Source organism: Protobothrops mucrosquamatus, unplaced genomic scaffold, assembly GCF_001527695.2.
Source record: "Protobothrops mucrosquamatus isolate PMUCROS unplaced genomic scaffold, P.Mucros_1.0 scaffold1974, whole genome shotgun sequence".
NCBI classification, from domain to species: domain Eukaryota; kingdom Metazoa; phylum Chordata; class Lepidosauria; order Squamata; family Viperidae; genus Protobothrops; species Protobothrops mucrosquamatus.
Genome location: NW_015388090.1, coordinates 98,541 through 119,775, shown reverse-complemented (window position 1 = coordinate 119,775; position 21,235 = coordinate 98,541). Strand labels below are relative to the sequence as shown.

The 21,235-nt window shown below is 34.0% G+C and overlaps 2 protein-coding genes across 2 annotated transcripts in view; both read right to left on the bottom strand.

Moving 5' to 3' along the window:
* The window catches only part of TTLL8 (tubulin tyrosine ligase like 8), a 39,320-nt gene extending 37,246 nt beyond the window's left edge, over positions 1–2,074 (bottom strand). The window contains exon 1 of the mRNA XM_029285631.1: positions 2,011–2,074. Coding sequence (XP_029141464.1) covers positions 2,011–2,074 — 64 coding nt within the window. The remainder of the gene's footprint in view (positions 1–2,010) is intronic.
* Positions 2,075–5,618: 3,544 nt separating this feature from the next.
* On the bottom strand, positions 5,619–20,490 carry MLC1 (modulator of VRAC current 1). The gene is made up of 12 exons (XM_015823750.1): positions 20,425–20,490; positions 19,468–19,651; positions 16,817–16,906; positions 15,541–15,594; positions 15,347–15,448; positions 13,538–13,639; positions 11,694–11,765; positions 11,490–11,606; positions 9,694–9,750; positions 8,378–8,500; positions 6,773–6,940; positions 5,619–6,054 (listed from the first exon to the last, which is right to left on the bottom strand). The coding sequence occupies exons 2-12, from the start codon at positions 19,645–19,647 to the stop codon at positions 5,980–5,982; spliced, it is 1,140 nt and encodes a 379-aa protein (XP_015679236.1). The 5' UTR covers positions 19,648–19,651; positions 20,425–20,490; the 3' UTR covers positions 5,619–5,979.
* Between the last annotated feature and the right edge of the window lie 745 nt (positions 20,491–21,235).

Below are 21,235 nucleotides of genomic sequence, written 5' to 3'. Positions count from 1 at the left end.
TTAGCAGAGGAATAGAATCAAGATCACGAGAACTGATAGTACTGCACTAATAGTCCACACTTGGAATACTGCATCAAGTTCTGGTTGCCATGATACAAAAAAGATGCTACGGACCTAGAAAGAGTTAAAGAAGAGTAACAAAGATAAGAGGTCTGGAAGCTAACTGTATAATGAATGGCTACGGGAACTAGGTATGTTTAGCCTTAGAAGAAAAGGATTAAAGGTGACATGATAGCCATCTTCTAATACTTGAAAGGCTGTCACAGGAAAGAGTGGCAGTACAAGAGGCAATGAGCAATGAAGGCAGTACAATAAGCAATGAGTGGAAGCTTATCACAGGAAGATCCAAACTGGGACTAAGGATAAATTTCCTGACAGTGAGAACAATTAGTCAGTGGAACAGCTTGCTTGGGTTCTCCATCACTGAGGTTTTTTTAAGATTAGACAACTATTTGTACAGGATAGAATAAGGACTCCTGCCCTGGGCAGAAGGTTAGACTAAAAGACCTCCACAATCCCTCACAGCTCTATGATTCTATGATACTCTATACTACATAATTAAGGATTCTGATAAACTTACTCCAAAGTAGAAAGTAGGTTGGAGTTCACTGTAAGAGTTTATGTCTTCAGCTATATTTAGTTTGATTATGTGCTATCAAGATGGTATGAACTCTTACTCACCATATCCAGGTGGATCTGTTCCCAACCTGGTCCTTCATGTCTTCCAACAGTGCACATAGTGCTGCTACAATTGAGTCCAACCACATTGATGCTAATCACCTCGTTTCCTGCCACTTTTTTCTTAGACTAGAGGACATCCAAGATCCCTCCCAGCCTAATGAGTCTATGAGCATTATAGACTTCTCCAAGTCTTTGCATAACATGTCTAAAATATAATAATTTGAATCTGATTATTTGCACCTTGAGTGAGAACTCTGGTTGATTTGATCCATTTGTTTGTTTTCTTGGTTATCAGTGTTTTTTCTTAGGAATCTTCTCCAACACCAATGTTTAAAAGTTCACTCTACTCTGATACCCTACTTTCTGCCTTACTTCTTCAAAGCCCATTAACCAAGTTCAACTCTGGATATAGTTTAAAGGAGTTGAACTGATGGTTATTAGAATACCAATAGTAAAAAGGAGTCAGAAATAGAATTTCATGGGATTCATTGATTCCTGATTCATCTTACTGAAGCAGTGAAATAAGACTACTTCACCACAGCAGGTGAATAATAAATATATTAATTAGGATTAGTTCTTATTGGTTGGTTCTCTTGCTACAAAAAGATACCATTTAGAGAATGATTAGGGTATCAGGCTAGAAACCAGAGAACATGAATTTTGGTCCTGTCTTAGGCATAAAGCCAGCTGGGATCTTTGGGCCACTCACTCACTCTCAGCCCTAAGACAAATCACTTTCAAAATCTTGCCAACAAAACTGACCGGACTTGTCCAGACAGTCACCAGGAGTCAAGACTGACTTAAACGCATAAAATAAAATCTGTTGAACTGCTAGTGACATGGAAATACCATTTTATGTATAGATCAGAGCATTCTGACAACAGAGTATTCAACATCTTAATACTTTGCCAACTGTATCTTTGAAGGATGGAAATGAAGGATACAAGTATCTCCCCATCCTCCTAAAGGAATTTAGAATTTTTTATCTTCTCTTGCAATCAGTGGGAAGATTTGTATTTAGATCAAAGGAACAACTAGCCTAAATTTTCCCCTGACCAAATTCCTTCATTTCCTGCTATCTAACAGGATATGCCCCCTTTTTCTGATCTTGGGAAGTGTTACCTGCACTAAATGACACAGAAGTGAGACAGAAGATCAGATATTTCCCTCTGAAGTTGAAATCAGGTTTCTGACTTTGAGTGTGGAATTGAAGGGGATGATCTTTTAAGGGTCATGTAATTATCCAGTCATTTCCCTGTTTTGCTTTTAATACCCCCCTTCCCACAACCCCATTAATAAACCCCAGTGCTGTAATTTGTAAACACTAACTATTTTCTCCTTCATGTTTTGTTTCTTCGTTTTTAGATTTTCTTTCTACATGAAGCCGGTTCATCCTGTCATTGTTGCTTCACTGTTTTGTCACAGTCCTGCCAATGGAGAAATATTACAACCTTAATACTATATTTCAACCAAAAGGTACAAGCAGCAGTTATTCAAGAAAATGAAATATTTAAAAAATCCTTTTTTAAGGTATGGCTAAATCTCTCCTTAACTTTTCTGTCCACTACCAAATATATGATTTTAACTGTGAACTTCTAAACATATGGTTTTCATGGAATACTTTACTTGTAGTCCTTAAACTGATCTGTCATGGTTGTCAGGAGAAGCAAACATCATCTTTAGTTACTTCCAAACAATATGTACCATCAATACATATTATCACTAGAAACAAATGGAAACCCTGTTTATGCTTAACCACACCATTTATGTGAATTGATATGAAAAACCCAAAGTGTAATTTGTCGTTCATGAATACCTGAGCTGCTAAATCATTTTACAAGGTTCTGATGCATATCCTAGGAATATGTAGTCAATCAGTCTCTTTTTTCATGTCATCTTTCTTTCATTATCAAGTACTTACTAGACTTTCAAAAGGGCCCCTAGATTGGCATTCTGGCTATTCGCTTTCCATTTTGTCTTACCCTCCTGGAAGCAGCTGAGGTCCTCTACCTGGTGACACCTGAGACTTCTCCTTTAATCCTCCCCTTACAAAGGGTTACATTGCTCCTTACACCTAACTACCATTGTGACCTCTGTAGGCATGCAACCTTGTGCATTGTGGGTAGGGAATTGTACATAAAGCAAACATATTTGTGAAAGGGGTAAACTATGGATTATTATTTTTTTAGTGATTAAGATCCAGTCTCGGTGGCAATAAATGCATTGTTACACAGTTTTGTATTAAGAATCCTGAAAAGGAATAGGAATTGCACAAGTATATTAAAGTATGAATCAGCTCAATTTCAAACGCATGTTCCTTGCTGCCCACAGTACACGCATCTAAGCATTTTTTTTCATCACACCTGTTCCAATCCTGGCTTGATTCCTTTCTAAGTCCATAATCCATACTCTAGGACTGTTTTTGTAATATTGCACAAGTATCAGTTGTTACACATTGGATTACCAATATCCTGTTGAGGAATGCTTAATTTTGATACAGAAGTTTGTGTTTTTGTTGCTGGCTATTACTGTAACTGGAAAGGTATATTCTTCATGTTACCGTAATTATTAAACTTGTCTTCTGCAGCAGAAACCTTCATTCTGCTTTCAAAGTTTTCATCTAGCATTTGAGATGAATTCATTAGCACATAGAAACATTTTTGGAATGTTTGATACAAAAATTAGTTAAACTTCTACACACTTTTCTTTCTTTTCCTGTAAGAGATTTATGATGTAACATAAAAAAGGGGTATGATAAACCAGAATTTGTTTTGATTTAGGGTTTTGTCTTGTTTTTTGTTAGTACACATTCAGACCTTCATTGTCATATTCTTAACTTACAACCACAATTGAGCCCAAAATTTATGTTGCTAAATGAGAAATTTGTTAAGTGAGTTTTGCCCCATTTTACAACTTTCCTTGACATATTTGTTAAATGAATCACTGCAGTTGTTAATTTAGTAGCACCATTGTTAAGTGAATATGGTTTCCCTATTGACTTTGCTTGTCAGAAGGTCGCAAAAGGTGATCATATGACCCTGGACGCAGTAACTGTCATAAATGTGAGTCAGCTGTCAAATGTCCAAATGTAAATGACATGACCATGGGGATGCTGCAGTGTGAAAAATGTTCATAAGTCATTTTTTCAGTTGCCATTATAACTTTGAACAGTCACTAAGCGATTGTTGTAAGTCAAGGACTACCTGTTCTAAATATTGTTGAAGTAAGACGCCTATGACCATATTTAAGAATGTCCATGTTTAAGTTTATTCATGACTGATTGTTTTATACTTTATTCGTATTTTTTTGAGTTCCAGAACAAATTTGTCTGATACTACTGATGCTTTTAGCATTTTCTTTCTTTTGAATGTACATATACAGTACTTCAAACCCAGGAGCAGGCTGTAATATAAACATTTGATCCCGTTATTACTACTATAATTGCTACTGTTTAGAAAAATCAGATAGACACAGCATCTTCTATAATTAAATTCTAATGATTACGAAGTATAAAGTGCATCAGACATCATTACTCTTTTCGCATAATATAATTTGTTTAAACTGTGTATTTTCCAGTTCATTTCTGTGCACAGTTTAGAGTTCTCATTATTTTCAGCAAGATTTTCTCTGATTTGAAAGCAGAATATCAAAAAGTGCTGCCTTTGTCAATTGACACTACTTATCCTCTAAGGTAGAGTTCCCCAGCCTTTTGGGCATCAGGGACCAGTTCCATGGAGAAAGGTTTTTCCACGGACCACAGGGGGGCATGGTTTTGTGTGCTGCCTGCATCCTGTGGATGGGGCTTTGCTTGTTTGTGTGACCTGGTACCTGGCATGCCGCGGCCCAGTACCGGTCCATGGACCAGGAGTTGGGGACCACTGCTCTAAGGCCTTATCTCACATTCTCTATCACTGGAGTTAGGGATGACTGGGACCCAGGAATTACCTTTTTCAAAAGTGACATCTGAGCCATGAAAATAACTGGAGTGTAAGTTTGGTTAGCATACTCTCTTATTGCTTTCTTGGACATAATCCATACATCAGTCAGGAGGGTCAGATATTTTCCAGCTATCAACATTAGCTTTTTTAATATATTACCATATATTAGTACTGAACTATTATAAGACCATCGTATTAAAAATAGAATTTGGTACAGAAATGGATAATTAAGGTGAAAAACTCTGAACACTGAAGCTGTTTCAGTTTTAAGACCCCCATAAAGTTGTGTAATACAAAATCAATAGGCTGTAGCCTGATACTTCTTTCCAGGATGACAAATGATTTGAAATTTCATGACAAATGAAAGAAACCTGTTACTACTTTAGAAACCACAAAAAGAAAATGACTCATCTAAAAATATGGCTAGATCTCCACAGTCCCAATTCCCACTGACAATTGTGGCTGTATTTTTTTAATCAAAGTTGTTAGCTAAAGTAGAAACAAGTCATATTTCAAAATTATCAACGTTTTTAAAAAATCCTGGTTCCTTTTAGCTGATTCTGCCTTATATTCTTGAGCATTTATCAAAGTAGTAGATTGAACACAAAAGTAAATCAAAAACATGCATAATCATTTACTGCACTCAATAACCTCATGATTTCAGACTTACAGATTTCTGGGTTTCTGCCCTAACCAAACACGACTTTATTCATTTTCTTCTTTTGATAGATTACACTATGTGAAAACCACATTATTGTCTTGTATAATCTATGAATGAAGCATTATGTGTTCCTGTGATCACATCTACAAGTGACATCTATCAGAAATTGTGATATTTCTGTGATTTTAGTTAAAGCAACATCAATCCAATGAGAAGAATTGGTTTCCAATAAAGATTTTTATTTTATCCAAAAGTAAAAACAAGTTTAACTTTTAAAAAAACAATCAGCAAAAGATTACAGGTAAAATATATTTGTTACAAACTTGCTTAAAATTTTATACCAGTTAAATACCAGCAATTATATTAGTTTCTTGCAATAACAAAACTAATTGCATTAACTGTTCATGTGGTCAAAATATTTAATTAACAATGGTACTGTTTAAAACCACAGTTTGTAAAGAAAAAAAGTTACTGAAATCAAGATGAACTAAAATCAAATACGTGTACTATTAGAACAATCTATTACTTTTAAAGGATGTTATTGTTTATTGAAAATATTCTGATGCAAGAATTGTTTTCAAGCCATTCTGGTCAATGGAGTTGCTATGAAATTAGTTGCTTTGCATTTAATACCACAGCCCTTGTATACAAACATTATTTAGCCCTACAATTTCCCTGGTTCAGTTTCCCAAGTGCAGATTACTGAGCCATCTGCACTACAACAGCTTTCCAAGCTTTCTCTTTGTCAAAATCCTTCATGCTGTTATTGGAGACCTAAAACAAAAAAAAAAGATGTCAAGGAATGGAACACAGAACAAAATGCAGAAGAATCCATAATAATAATGGGTCATGATTTAATGAGTTAGATAAATTGATTACATATTTCCATCATTATAAATACCATAACTCCCTAATTCATCAGTTTCATCAGGGCCACAAGAGAATTTTAACTTTTTCTACTATTTTCCTGAACAAACCTTCTATTTGCTCTAATTTTGAAGCACAAATGTCAGCTTTCTTCCCGAGGCAAATTAAAGTAAATTTCAGGATGCCAATTCAATTTATAAAATAGCATTTAAGAAATGCTTTAAATCCTTTTCTATACACCACTGTTTCAGGCCTTCTGCTACATTAAAAAGATACAGAAAAAATGTAAGTGTGAATCTGCCCTGTATTGTTTGATTCATAAATACATGAGGCAATAAGTGCACAGATATATTTCTTTAGCTATGATGCATGTAGTACCATTAGATATAATTGCATAAAACATTTTAAGGTATTCTTATGGGATTGATCTATGAAACAGATGAAGTTGCTAGATATTGACACATGCATGTCAAAAAGAATTGTAGATGTAAAATATTCTGCACATTTTAATGAATAATTATGTCAAGCTGTACATGGATACCACCATTCAACAATTTTGGGAGCAATAAGATTTAAATTATTAACAATATTCTTTTATGAAATTTAATCTGTAAATATTGCTCACCTCTGTTGTTTTGTATTCTTGTTTGTTTGTTAGTGGCCCCACCCATAACGAATCATGCATTTTCATTTTTGCTTTAAAATTTACACAGAGTATGACTGTCCCAGTTGTCAGAAATGCTTGAACTAACAGCATCAGCATTAGAAGCAAGAGCAGCACATCATAAGACTGCTAAAAATAACAGATATATAAAACAAGTTTTAATTATCCTGAACATTATGTACTTTTCTATCTCAAAATGTCATTTTTGCTAGAGGCATTTTGGTTGATTTAGTTGGTGCCTTTGAGTTGATTCTTGGTGACTGTCTGGACTAGTCCCTGCAGTTTTTTTAATTATATTTTTTAAAGTGGTTTCTTCTTGTCTACTACCTAGGGTAAGAGAGAGTGACTGGCCCAAGGTCCCCCAACTGGGTTTGTGCTTAAGGCAACTCTAAAATTTACAGTTTCCTAGTTTTTAGCCTGAAACTTTAATGACTACATCAAACTGGCTCTAGAGGGGTGTATTAGGCTCTAGCAATTCTATACATAGCAATTGAGATTCAAAGATCATTCATTTTTCAAGTTGCATAATTAAGAATTTTCGTATTCCTAAAGGCTAATTTAATATCTTTTGTTATCATTTCTTAGCAAGAGTTTACTAAGTATGAAATACAAGGACTCATCAATCTTTACATACTATAAACACACACATATGCATATACATATATAAACCTTTGTGTTGTTACATGTTAAATTGAACATTTAGATTGTCTTTTAGTTTGTCTTTGAAAACAAAAAAAGAGCTTCTATCCTGTAGAAAATAAAGTAGTGGCTTATCTTTAGTTTCTTACAGAATTCTGAATTCTGCAACACAGTGTTATAGTATGTTTAATCCAAGAAAGACAAACTAGGAGTAAATTTGTTCTTTTTAACAGGGTCATTAAAACCCAGATAAATAAGCTTTGGTGCAGGCAACACCCTTCTTTACCTGAACAAATGTAGGTTTCATATAGTAACATATTTAAAAATTATGAATACACTTTCCTAAAATTTAATTCTTGTGTCTAAAACATTTACATTGGACATCTGTGGTTAGAAATACTAGCACATGTTACCACGGCTGACAAGAAGAAACTTGTGAGTGATTGAAATTCTTTCCTGAAATGAATGTCTTTGGCAGTATGCAAATATGCAAATATTTTCCCTGTTGATACATAAATTGATTTCAATCAACTGATAAATATCTCTAAAACATTACAAAAACAATAAATTCCATGTTCACTAGTCTTGACTTGGTCTCCATCAGTTTCTCTAAAATTCTGTGTTAACTAGTAGACCTGCAGCCAACTATTTTCTGGTTAATTTAAATGTTTTCAACTTTTCATTTTTGATTTTCTGTCCTTTTAGTTCCTAGCTCACATTTTCTAATTGTAATCTCCAAAATCCTTATAATACACAACGTTCTATGAATTGCTACTTCTGTTTCAAAATGCTTTAAAATCACATTCGTTTTAATAAATCACAGAATTTCTTTCATTACAAATCAGTTATTTGCACAGAATATTATGACCTATATACAATATTCATAAAAGCTTATTATGCATTAATAGCTAAAAAAATAAAACATACTTGAACTGTTGGTGGATAATTTTTAATCATGTCCACAATGCGCATTATACTGAAAGACAAGTATCCTGAAGCTGTGAATAACAAGGGTGATGTAACACTGCTTATGGCAATAAGAACTTCCACCTAAATTAAAGATAAAATTGTGAAAAATACAGTTGCAAAGAAGAAATATCCATAAATGTGTGCCTTTTTATGTCATCAGAAGTGTTATACTATTATTTTTATTTACACAAATATTTTAATTAAGCTATAATCATAGAGAAATTACCAATGAATATTAAAAATTAACACATAAATATTTCAGATATTATATTAAAATGTATATTCAAAGCTACAAAGTGGCTGAAAACAGGAATCAGGACTTAGTACTAAGCTCAATTGAAGTTCTGACAGCAATCATTCAATGGATGACAAGGAAGTACAATAATATACATTGTGACTGGACTAGTACTTTACTCAGCTTGCAAGCCTGTACATACCTGAGCACGCAATGGATGCTGTTTTGCATATGCTATTAAATTATTTAAGGTGTCCCTGTTTTTAATATGTCAGTGATGTCAGGGCAAGGTGTGGGGAGGAATAAAACAAGTCAAATTGGCATTCAGGACAGCCCAGTCAAAATCCCATTCCTTTTGTACGTGCATCTACATTGCATACATATTGAAAGGAGCAGGGCTTCAATTAGACTGTTGCAATTGCCATTTTGATTTTTTTTGACAATATCCTGCTAGCGTCCATCATAACATAAATTACAGAAGAGATGCATAACTAATAATGTAACAATGGAGCCATGCAAAAGAACAGATTGAAAATAAAAATAATGAAGTTTGAAACTGTACATTGAATAAGAACTGAAGAACAGAAACAAGTACTACGATTCTAAAGAGTTACAAGAAACGGAGACTGAAATGTTTGAAGATGAAAAAATATAAAACCATTTTGTCCCATTAATCACATTTGGACACATTGTTTAATTGTATAAAATCCCGTTCAGCCATTTTCTTCAGCAATTCTTGTGAGATCAGTTTCCACATGGCCCCAATAATGGTCCATTAAGTTATCTTCTTAAATTTTATGAAATAAAAAGATAACTTTTTGCTCAGTGAAAAGGAAGATCTCAAATAGTTCAGCAATACCTTTATTGGGCCAATAGGCATCCTACGATATCTCCCAAATAAAAGTGTTTCCCAGTTGGGCATTGTATGAAAACAGAAAATACATTTGAGGTAAAAACCACAAGACTAATACAGAGTTTGGTTTAAATGATTTAGAGGCTACTATCTGTTACCATTTAATTATTTTAACAATGTACTCACCAAGCATTTGCTTGGATATTCAGCAGCAACATGACTTGCAATAGCACTGGGAAAACACTAAGAAAAATAAATAAATATGACAAAATGTTCAGAGTAAGAACCATTGAAAGCTATACTTCAAGAGAACAGTAGATCCTTCTATGATGTACATTCACAACTTTGGTTTTTGTACCCAAGCTCAGAGAAAAAAAAAATCTCATGCCTAGTTGAAGCTTTTCTATTCTTGACATGCTATGGACTAAGAATGAATCTTTATTATATACAAAGACTGAAGCCACTTCCAACAACAGATTGCCCTCTATGCAAATGAAGTGTAGTCCATTCTTAAAATCTTATGTTTTAACTGACTACAGATTGCTCTCATCTTACAACCATTCATTTGGTGATTTGGAATTACGATGGCCATGGAAAGGATGACTGCACCGCCACCCACCCCCATGGTCATGCGATCACAATCTGAGTGCTTGATATCCTGTTCAAACATATGACCAGTTGTCAAGGGCCCCATGATCATATGATCATATTTGAAGTCTTTTCTGCTGGCTTTTCCCCCAGAAAGTCAATGGGGAAGTCAGCAGGGAAGGTTGCAATCTGCTGCCATTTGCCGAGAGGATTCCCTCTCATCTCTGGGGGATGGCTAAAACAACTGCCTGCTGAAGGGAGCCAAATTCCTTTGAGAGGGTATAGAAACAACCTCCATTCCTGCATCCTGCGAAACGAGTTCCCTTCTGCATACGGAGGCGATCTCAACTCCTTTGGTGAGGTGCAGAAATGAACTCAAATATTAAAAATCTGCACTACATTCCTGCATCCCACCAAAGGAGTTCCCTTCCCTACATGAAGGGAGTGAAGCTGAATTCTTCAGCAGGCAACTCTTTCAGCCAGCCCCCAGAGACAGAGGGAACCAAAATCCAAGCAGAGTGCAGCAAGACAGTGCAGTAAAGTAAAGAATGTGGAGTGCCTCAGGCAGGTGGGGGAGGCCCTGGAAGACCCAATGCAGGCCACTCACAAGTGTATCTTTGCTCAAATCCTGTTTGAGTTTCAGAGTGGAGGATTTTCAGTTCCTGAGCCAAGACTCCCAAGGTCTCCTCTACCACTGAAGCATCCCACACTGCTTCTCTGGGACACTGTCCACTTAACATCCTACAAGATCACTTAACTATTGCAACTGGGAATGCCAGGATTGTGGTCACTGAGCAAAGCAGGCACATGTGTCTTGATTAACAACCACTTCATTCAACCATCAAGATTCCCGTCCCAATTGTGATCCTAGGTTAAGGGTTACCTGTATGTCTCTCATTGCTTAATGGAAGGCCACTTGGTGAATCTCATGCCTAGTGCTGGGTGTGACTGTTGTTTGCTGACATTTTCAGCATCCATAGCCTGGGAAATTCTCCCAGCCAATCTCCTATTGGCTTTCCATCGTGGGAAGATACTATATCTAACTCATATATGAAGCAATTAATTTTGTTTACTATCAAAATATATATTTAACAAGCTATATATTATTTGCTTCAAGTCTCATTCCCAAACATTGTACATCTTTTTGAGACAAGAGTTTCAAGTAAATTAAAAATAGATGGAAATTACCTACAAAGGATAAGGATTCCTTTTTATTACTTTGTTGTACAGTGGGATTCAATGATGTCCTCCAATCATATTTGTAGAGACAAGTTATTGGAAATATTAAAGGTAGTTTACAGATAGTATAAAAGGATATGACAGTAATTGTTCATTGTTAACAAGAGTTTGAAATGAAAATAAAAATAAGCTATATTCAATTGAGTGCTACTTACAGCAACTAAGATCCAAAAAAAAGTGACCGAAAGGTATGGGCCAGAAATTAGCACATCCATATTCAAGGCAATTATTCCTCCAAACACTGCAGAAATTCCAATAATTACTTCTACCACCTTTAAAAAATAATAATATGATTGGAATTTGATTATAGTAACAAAGTCCTAAAAGATTCCTCAAGAACAATAATATAATTTCCTTACCGAATAAGATTTTAGGATCCGTATTGGGAAGTTGACATTATTCAATGTGCTAGTAGTATCATAAATAATTGTCTAAAAGGGAAAATATGATCAAAATAAGAAAGCAACAATATCAAACATTAACAATCTACTGAAGCTATTGACAGAATTATACTGTTAATGTTTTACCATATAGTATGAATATATTGAGAAAAGAAGGTTCTTATGTTTAAAATCATGGCATCGTGCATATTCATGTTTTGTGGTAAATATGAACATGATCCATTCTTCATCAACATCATCAATACATGAATAAAAATCGCACATATTTTCTATACAGCCTTTAGAAGGCTCTTAGGAATGTTTAAACAGAATTGTATGTTTCTTACAAAGTATGCCTGCTAGTGGAAAATATTCCAAATGTGATCAAGATAATAGTTTCTTTAAGGTCGGATGACTATTCAGAATCTGAAAGCAACAGTCTTGAAAAAAAAAATCTGTGAGACAAAATTAAGACACAAAACTGGATGTTCAGAAATGCACTAGTCTAAGAAACTGTGACAGTGGATTGTTCAATATAACTATTCCACAAACCCTAGAGGAACACTATGGAGTTGGCTGTTATAACATTATGTTATAACAGCTATCATCTGGCAACAACTATTCTAACACAAGTAACTGCAGAGCAGAAGAAGCTGTTTCATACCTACTTAATACTTCCCAGTTGGCAGCCATTCCAGAAAGCTTATTCTTTCCTGTTGAACACTAATAAGAATGCTTTTTTTTCAAAAGATGTCTGACCTTCTTTCCCTGCCCTCTCCCTACTTTTCCTCTACCTGTTTTAAAATTATAAATCTCAGGTCGGTATTGTTATAATAAAGATTGCTGTAAGTCACCTTAAAAACCCATTTGGCTAAACAGTGAAGCAAGAATGTTTTAATGCAAGCATGTACTTTGAGGTATTGCAAGCCATTATATATAACTTTCAAAACATTTTGTTAGTAGATTTGGTTAAAAAATGCATACTGATATATTTTGCAAGAACTTTCTCAATGCTTTGGACTGAAGCTTTACATTTTTTTCCCTCACAGAATAAGTGCCCTGCCTCACATAAGGCATCTCTAGACTCAATCTTGGTTGGTTAAGTAGAAGATATGATTTAAAACTGTAACTTTGTTCCACTGAAAAATTATGAGCAAAATACAGATCACAGCCTCCTTATAATATTTCAAAATGCACAAACACTAAATTATGTATACACTGTATATACTGTGTATAGATACATATATACACACACACATACATATATGCATGCTAGCATAACTACAGATATTGCTAGTGTTGTATTATGTGAGGTTTGAGATACACAAATACATTCACAACAAAATGATTAAGACAGAATTTCTTGTAAAATTACAATATGGTTGTGGACTTTACATTTAAGAAAAATGCATTATTTCAAAAGAAAAGCAAGTTTCTGATTTTAAGGTCAGCCATAGTTGTACACAAAAATATAATATATATATAAATTATAGAAATTAGAGGAAATGGTTATCATATGTTTCTATAAGTTATATTTTAAAGAAAGTGTGACTCAAAGAGCAAGTTCCAATAGCATAGACAGAAGAGAATATTGACTATATTGTTTTAATTAACAGGGAATATATTCTCCGAATCATTATATACAAATAAACAAATTATTCTCATTTGGAAAAAGGGGTATACAATATATATTGAAATAAGGCAGAATTGCCTCAGGCTAGATAGACAGCATGCAAAATAAATAAATAAATGCATACATACATGCATACATACATACATACATATATAAAAACTATATTAAAAATACTAAAAGTCAGCCTTACTCTTTTCTTCCTGCAGCATTCCTCATTAGATCTAGCAGATATTATTACAGTAGTTGCCATGAAAACCTCTAGCAGAATCAGGAGAATCAGGTTGAAATTTATCTGTCAGTAAAATGTTTTAAATAATTTATATTAACATTAAGTGTATTGATAAAATTGTTGTATATGTTTTAACATAATGTAGGAATCCAGCTATTTTCAAAAATATCATGCTATTTATCTGTTTATTTACTTATACATTGCTCTAGTTGCTGACAATTTTGAAGGGCATATATATATCCATCATCTATAATTCAGGTTAAAATAATAACAAAATTACAATTTAAAAAATTCAAGTATATTTACATATGTGAACAGTAATATCAATTACATTAGACAAATATTCCAAAGCCCGGGGAGGGGGGAGGCAGACTTTCAATATCTCAGTCCTTGAGGGATAACCAGGTTTTAATGTCTTTCCTAAAAACTAGTTGGATGGCAGAATTTAGATGTCTGGAGAATGGATCAGACAGATTTTGTGCTCTCTCCCAGAGTCGATTTTTAAAATGGGATAAAAATATATATCAGTGATGGCAAACCTTTTAGAGACCGAGTGCCCAAATTGCAACCCGAAACCCACTTATGCATCGTCAGGTGCCGGGTGGGTGTGGCTCATTGGGTGGGCGTGGCTGCGGTAGTAACGGCAGACTGGGTGGGACTAAAAAGTTCAATCAATCAATTCCAACTTTGCAAGATTTCTTTCCGCGAGAAGTTGAAATTGACTGATTGATTGAACCTTTTTTTTTTTTTGTACATAGTGGTGGAGGCCTAAAGCGAAAAGGTTTTATAAAACCCAACTGAAGGCCTAGGACTGGGGCGACAGCGCAAGTGCCCACAGAGAGTGCTCTGAGTGCCGCCTCTGGCACCCGTGCCATAGGGTCGCCACCACTGATATATATCTTCCTTAAATCTTTGTAGAGAAAACAATGAAGGAACATATGGCTTAGGGATTCCACAGAGCCATTTATCTCCTCAGGGACATAAGCATTGCTAAAAAAAAAAAAGGAAGGGTTTTTTTTTTATACCATCCCCACAGAAATAGAGTTCTGTGCATCTAATGCATACAACCTGGCCAAAGTGAAAGCCCCAAAAACCTTCAGAATTTGAATTGAAGAGACCTAAGATGATGGCACATGACCATTTGAGAAGAATCCATAAACTGTAGGGTTGGATATTAGGCTTAAACTAAATACATTTTTTAAGATGACTCCTGGCACTTTCAAGCCTAATGACTTGAAAGGACTAAAGTTTGCTACTGGCTTTTGTTAGACAGATTGATTTAAAATGGTCTCTGAGAACCAGTAAAGGGGAAAAGGAGGATCTTAATATCAACCCATACTTTGCAAAACTACCAGCAAAACCTCTAATGAGCCAGAACACATATGTTATGAACCATCCTCTCGCACTGGCCATCAGATACAAATCATAATTTACTATGTAGTAAAACAACCCTAGCACATTAACTCATCTGCAAGTAAAATAATAAAAGTTTACTTGGTAAAGAAATTGGATATTGAGCAGAAAGTCTGGGTTAGAAAATAAGTTAGTCATGCTTCAATATAATTGAAATGTGTATGAAAAATTGCTTGAGTTCCTAACTTCAATTAATTTTAATGAAACATACAAGTGTATGCAAATTACTGACTGTATTCTATTGATAAACAATTGTATTTTATCTAGCCTTTATTTAATGGTCACAAATGCACAGCAAATCTTTGCTGTGAACACTTGATTTGTTCAAATGTTCCATATTTGTTGTTTACAACTCACATTTATTGCTGTAGGTGTTAACACAAGCTTGCATCCAAACCAAATTAAACATGTTGTTGTAATCGCAAATGTTGAAACAAACAGAAACTGAAAATCAGGTATCTGTAAAAATGGTAAAAATATTACATTTCTTATTTATATATAAAATAATACATAAATAATACTACTCAACCTTCTAAACTTAAAGAACTTACCACATTAGCTTTGTTTCTGGCTATGGCAAAACTCACTGCTGCCGAGGGAATACACTAGGCCAAAAACAAGAAAACAACTTAAAAAATAATATATTTTTCATGTTAGTGTGATACTTATTATATGATAGAAAAAACAAGTTCTATTTCAACTGTGAAATTTTATATCACTCATTTAAGTTGGGGGGGAAACAATAAATAATATACCATCTTTAAAAAGTATGCAAGGCTGTTTCAACAAAAAGTTTGTATCAAGGACATAACTTAGTTGTTCTCGTGGAGTTTTGCACTTTAAAAATAAAGACATCCTCAAGACAAACTCATCTCCTAGGGGCCACATGGACATAACCTTGCAATGTTGTATTGAGCTTTACTCCAGGATATTTTTCAACATCCAGCCCAGCTTGTGATCCTAAGATTTTCTGGTGGTCTTCCAAAGCAGTCATAAGCAGGACTTAATCTGCCTAGCTTCCAAACCCTGACAACTCTAGCAAAGTGCTGCCACCTGCTGAGATTTTATACAGTATGAGATGATTTAAAGAGACTACTGGTAAACACACACACACACACACACACACACACACACACACACATATTATTTGGGCTGCAAGAATCCATGTAATGATAGCAAGAAGATACAAAAAAAATCAATCTTTTATTTCCATGTAAAGGTTGCAGTTCTTATAGGTCCTTTGAAAGGAACATAGATGGGGTCAGTCATTAACGTGTGTATAATTTCCATCCTAGAGTGAATGGTTCCCGGGCTACAGCAGAAATTCAAAAACCCTTCTTCTCAGTCCCAAAATATCTGATCGTAAAATTTCGTTCACATTAAGTTCTAATCCAACAAAATATATTCATGACAAAACACCAGCTCTAACACCTCTAATTTCTTGTGGAACCAGAGGACATTTACATGATTTGGGGGAAAAGAGTCTAATTTTTTTTTTAAAAATGCTAATAATAACATTTCATTGCAGGACTTATTTTAATTGAAATGCATATATAAAATAACCTAATTTTTATTGTGGATTACTCTATATCTGCTTGGGTGAAAAAAAATGTATTCACTTGGCAAAAAATGCAGCAATTTTATGGTAAATAACTTATCAATGATCAATAGCTAGGAAGCTAAAGAAAACATATATATACAGATTGTCATAATTTTTGATATAGAGAATTTGACATAAATATGTAAAGTTTAATGAACATTAAGTAATTAAACTGCAATTCTAATTCACATTTCCATGGAGCCACAGCAATGCTGCAGAATGCTTACTGAACCTGCTGCACAACGCAAATAATCCATTTCAGATGGAAAAACATTCCCCAGGTAAAGGGAAAATCCAGAAGTAACAAGAATACAAGTCTGAAATATAAAAATATGACAGGCATATACTGATTAATATAGCCATAGAACTATGTAAACGATGTAAATTTGAGAATTATTAGCCGATAATTTCTGGTAGCAATATAAAAATATTCATATTTCACTAAGAAAGAATACAATTGAAGAAATACAGTGAGAATGTCCCAAAGATGCTTTTCAAAGGCAACTGGACTTTCTTGGGGGTTTTTTCCTTGAAAATATTTTGCTTCTTTTTCAAGAACTTCACTCTTCAGTTCTTCAGAACTTCAGTTCGTCTTCAGTTCTTGGATGAGAAGTGAAACGTTTTCAAGAAAAAGAAACAAGAATGTCCAGTTGCCTTCTGAAAAGCACCTTTGGCACAACTATGACCTGGATGATTGAGAATCTCCATAGACATTTACACTGAGGACATGATACAGATTCACAGAAGCAATAATATTTCCCTTCTCTATGCAACTGCTGTTAATGTGCAGGCAGCAAGCTGATATTTCTGCCGTTATATTTCCCTTATCAAATATGAAATTCAGCAATCATTTAATAAATTTAGTTAGTTAATTGCAGTAACATTGTGAATATATATGCATAAATGTTTTCTTGGCAGACAGATACAACAATTAAATATGCATAGCTTCCCTACATTTTCTGATTATATAACCACTATAGCAAAATATTTTGGAGCCATTGTTATTTATAAACTGCTTAGAGAAAATATTCAAGAGCCACTGTACTATTACTGCAATATTGCAAGTAGTATAATTTAGTCTGTAACAATAGTGGAATAGAATTTGCAATGCCAAAATTACTATCATTAAATATGAACATGTATCAATATATAATTTATAGTGTATTAGTAGAATTGTTATGTTACTAAATGTTTCTAAGAAATAGGAAGTCCTGGGATTGCGGAGATGATTCACCTTCATTCCTATTATATAACTACTTAGCGCAGAGTGTGGCCGACCAGTAGGCTAAATGAGACTTTCCAGCATTCTACTGCCCACTAGCACTCCAAATTCACTTCACTGACATTTGGAACCTAAATCTCCCCAAATGAGGCTGCAATTTTTCATTCCCTTCCCCCATTGTTTTCCTCTGTTTTCTCCACAAACCTAGTTGTCATCATCACCAGCATGTTCTGTTCTCCCAATATCCAGATGGCCCCCACTCCTGCTTTTGTTTATAAGAGCCATGGAGGTCCCGGAGCAAGGGAAAGTGAGACCCTTTGCTTCATTCTGCCTTCCATCTTTTATCTTTGATTTTTAATTGTCATTTCTTTTGATTGTTGCGAGCTGCCCAGAATCATTGACAATTGAATAGCATACAAGTTTAATTCAGCAACAACAGCAGCAGCAATTTAAGAATGGGAATGGAAGTAGGCATGGCAATTGTTCCCATTTCTATTTTTTAAATCTCTACCACCAAAATCTGAAATTATTCACATAAAAAGAATTTGGGGGCTTTGGAGGAAGTTAAAAATGGTGGAATACTGTCTTCCATTCCCATTTCTGAGTACTCGTCTTCAATTCCTATTTCTATCTTTAAAAACAAGCAAAAAAAGAGGAGCAAAAACAAAAAAACCATTCTTGTCCCTTCTGAAAATGTCACTGATCACTGAACGCAGCACCCTAGAAGAACAAGAAGCTCAACCCCTCAAACAATCCCACACTTACCATAAAACATCATCACAAGGTTCAAAAATCATCTTACAGCATTATTGAATATAGGGAGCAAAAGAGTCTCATCTATATTAAAGAAAACTCTTTATCTTTATCTTTTATATAGAAATAACGTCCCTTGTTACTGACATGGGTTCTGTTCTCGCCTAATAGACAAACATAACAAAAACACAAAAATAAACTTGAAATTTACTTTAACATACAGATGCTATTCTCTGCATGCATGAAATATATTAAAAGACTCCAAGAGCCCTCCTGGAAACACAACCACACACCAAAAGTGCAGGTAATCCATCAGCACAGATCATAAGTATTGTGTATTTTTATTAGTCAATGAAAGGTGCGGTCACAGATAATAGAACTGTGGATAATAAGGGCACCCATTTTCTTGAAAAAAAAAACTGTGAGAATGAATACTGTTATTGCAGAATTCTTTTTACATTTATCATGTCATCATGGAGATAATTCATAGGCAGCTCTGCCCTCTGATAAAATTGCACTCTATAACTTTTCCAAATTGCATTGACATGCTGAAAGCAAATTTCTGCCTATTACTTTCCTTGAAGGCAATGCCAGATGAGAGAATTAAAAAAGGGTGTAACAAGTGCTAAAAGGAACCACTGTATTCAGACATTCTCTACTCTTTTTGATGCTTTTTTTTCCCCTTTTAGTCAACAGGCAATGAACTCTCTGCTTTTACCAGGAGTTACAATGATCCTTTCTACAGACTGTTTAAAATTACTTTACGTGAAGGACTGCACATAGCCCTAATCTGCCTATAACTGAGTTAAATAGATGAAAATGTAACGTAATGTATGTTTTCCATGTACACGAAATCAGTAACTAGCTAGACTAAAGTAGATCTGAACAATTTCTTGTACTTACCCCCATCAGCAATGAATAAATCCATGTTTTATAAAAGAAACAAGGATGAAATTTTTTGGAGAGCTGAAGATTGCTAGATTTAATATCTGGAACATAACTTCCATTCTGTTGTTTTCCGCGCTCCAAAGTTGGCATCCTATCATAACTAAATTCTTCCCTGTAAGATTCTTCCTTTGTCATAATGCTTTAAAGAGATAACAAAATATACAGTTTCATTTATTTTCCACGCTATGCCTTGAGATAACAGAAATATGTATTTTTTTAAGGTTAGATAAAAATCTAATAATTATGACAAAGCTCCATGCTTCTTTTAGTATCTTCAGTTTTATTATGTAATATTACACTTAACATACATATTGCCCCCACACATTTCATTGCATAGAAATGCTCAAGATACTAACTTCTCATCCCAGATTTATTTAATAGATGATAAATTTTAACCTATTTAAGTGTTAAGATTTAAGTTCCACATCAATTTGTTTTGGACTAAGGAATAAATTATTTAATAAATTTATTTCTAATTTTAATTAATTATCCTGATAAATTACTTAACCGTTTTCTATCATGCCTTACAAAATAATTACACTGTGAAACTAAAAAAAGTGGTCTCTAACAGTTGATGTAAATTGGAATATATCTTATTAATCGTATTTGAGTAAATTTCAATGTATGTGCACACTTTCTTAATGATTAATTTTATCATGAACTGAATAACTGTTCATTTATATACTGTTTCCTAAGTTTTATTTGGGTATGAAAATCAGCAAGTACTAGAAAAATGACAAAAGATCTTTACTTAACCTGACATTTCAGTTGTAATGATTGTGACAAAATACTTTCTTCTATACATACAACTAATCAATGGTACCCAGTTAAATTATTACATTATTTACAGCACAGATTGATTACTATAACTTATCTATGCATATATCAGTCCTGCAAAAAAGCTATACATACCTTAAACTGAGAAGTTTAATAGTCAACTTTGAACAGTTTGGTGAGTAGAGCTGCCTGGATACTTTGTTATAGTCTCACTGTGTAATGATTCATGCACCCTTTGAAAAATTTTCTCCTCCACTTTGGCTTTCAACAGGATCTATTCATACAAGAACAAAAGCACAGCAAAAAACTCAGGCAAGGGAACATAAAAATGCCAACAGAATGTTAATGAAGAGAACACACTACAAAACTACTACACCATATTTTCACAAGGTTTTTCCATCATAGTCTTCAAGAAGAATTTCAAGATAAAAGTTCCATGCTGCTGAGAAGTAAACATATAATATATAATATAACATATACTAAACAGTATGATTGTTTAATTATATTCACATTATGATACTGAGAAATTATAATTTCAATCATAACACATTACTGTGTCTAATGGACTTATTTTGAAATATATATATATATATAGTATTGTGTAGTCCTAGGCCATACCTGCAAAATTATTCCATTACAAATAGCATTGTAGAAAACGGATAAAAAAGGGGGGGGAGGTCAGGAATTTAAACATGGACAGTGATTGTAGGACAGAAACTCAAACATGCCCACTTGAAAGTATTATTAATTTCAAATATCTTTAACTTCCATTAAAAATAAAGGTTAAAAACAAGATTTGAAAATACAAACAATATTATTATTCTATATTTTTATTTAATCCTCTGCATAAGAATATTATATGAAATGAACTTTTCTATATATTACAGTATATATGTCTAGTTTTGTAGAGAGAAATTTAGAATAAGACAAATCTATATTCTCTCAT

Coding starts and splice junctions, on each gene's coding strand:
- MLC1 (XM_015823750.1), bottom strand. CDS start 19,647: ATGACAAAGGAAGAATCTTACAGGGAAGAATTTAGTTATGATAGGATG. Junction 16,907..19,467: donor TTTATTCATTGCTGATGGGG/GTAAGTACAAGA, acceptor TTTATATTTCAG/ACTTGTATTCTTGTTACTTC. Junction 13,640..15,346: donor TAACACCTACAGCAATAAAT/GTGAGTTGTAAA, acceptor TTTTACTGACAG/ATAAATTTCAACCTGATTCT.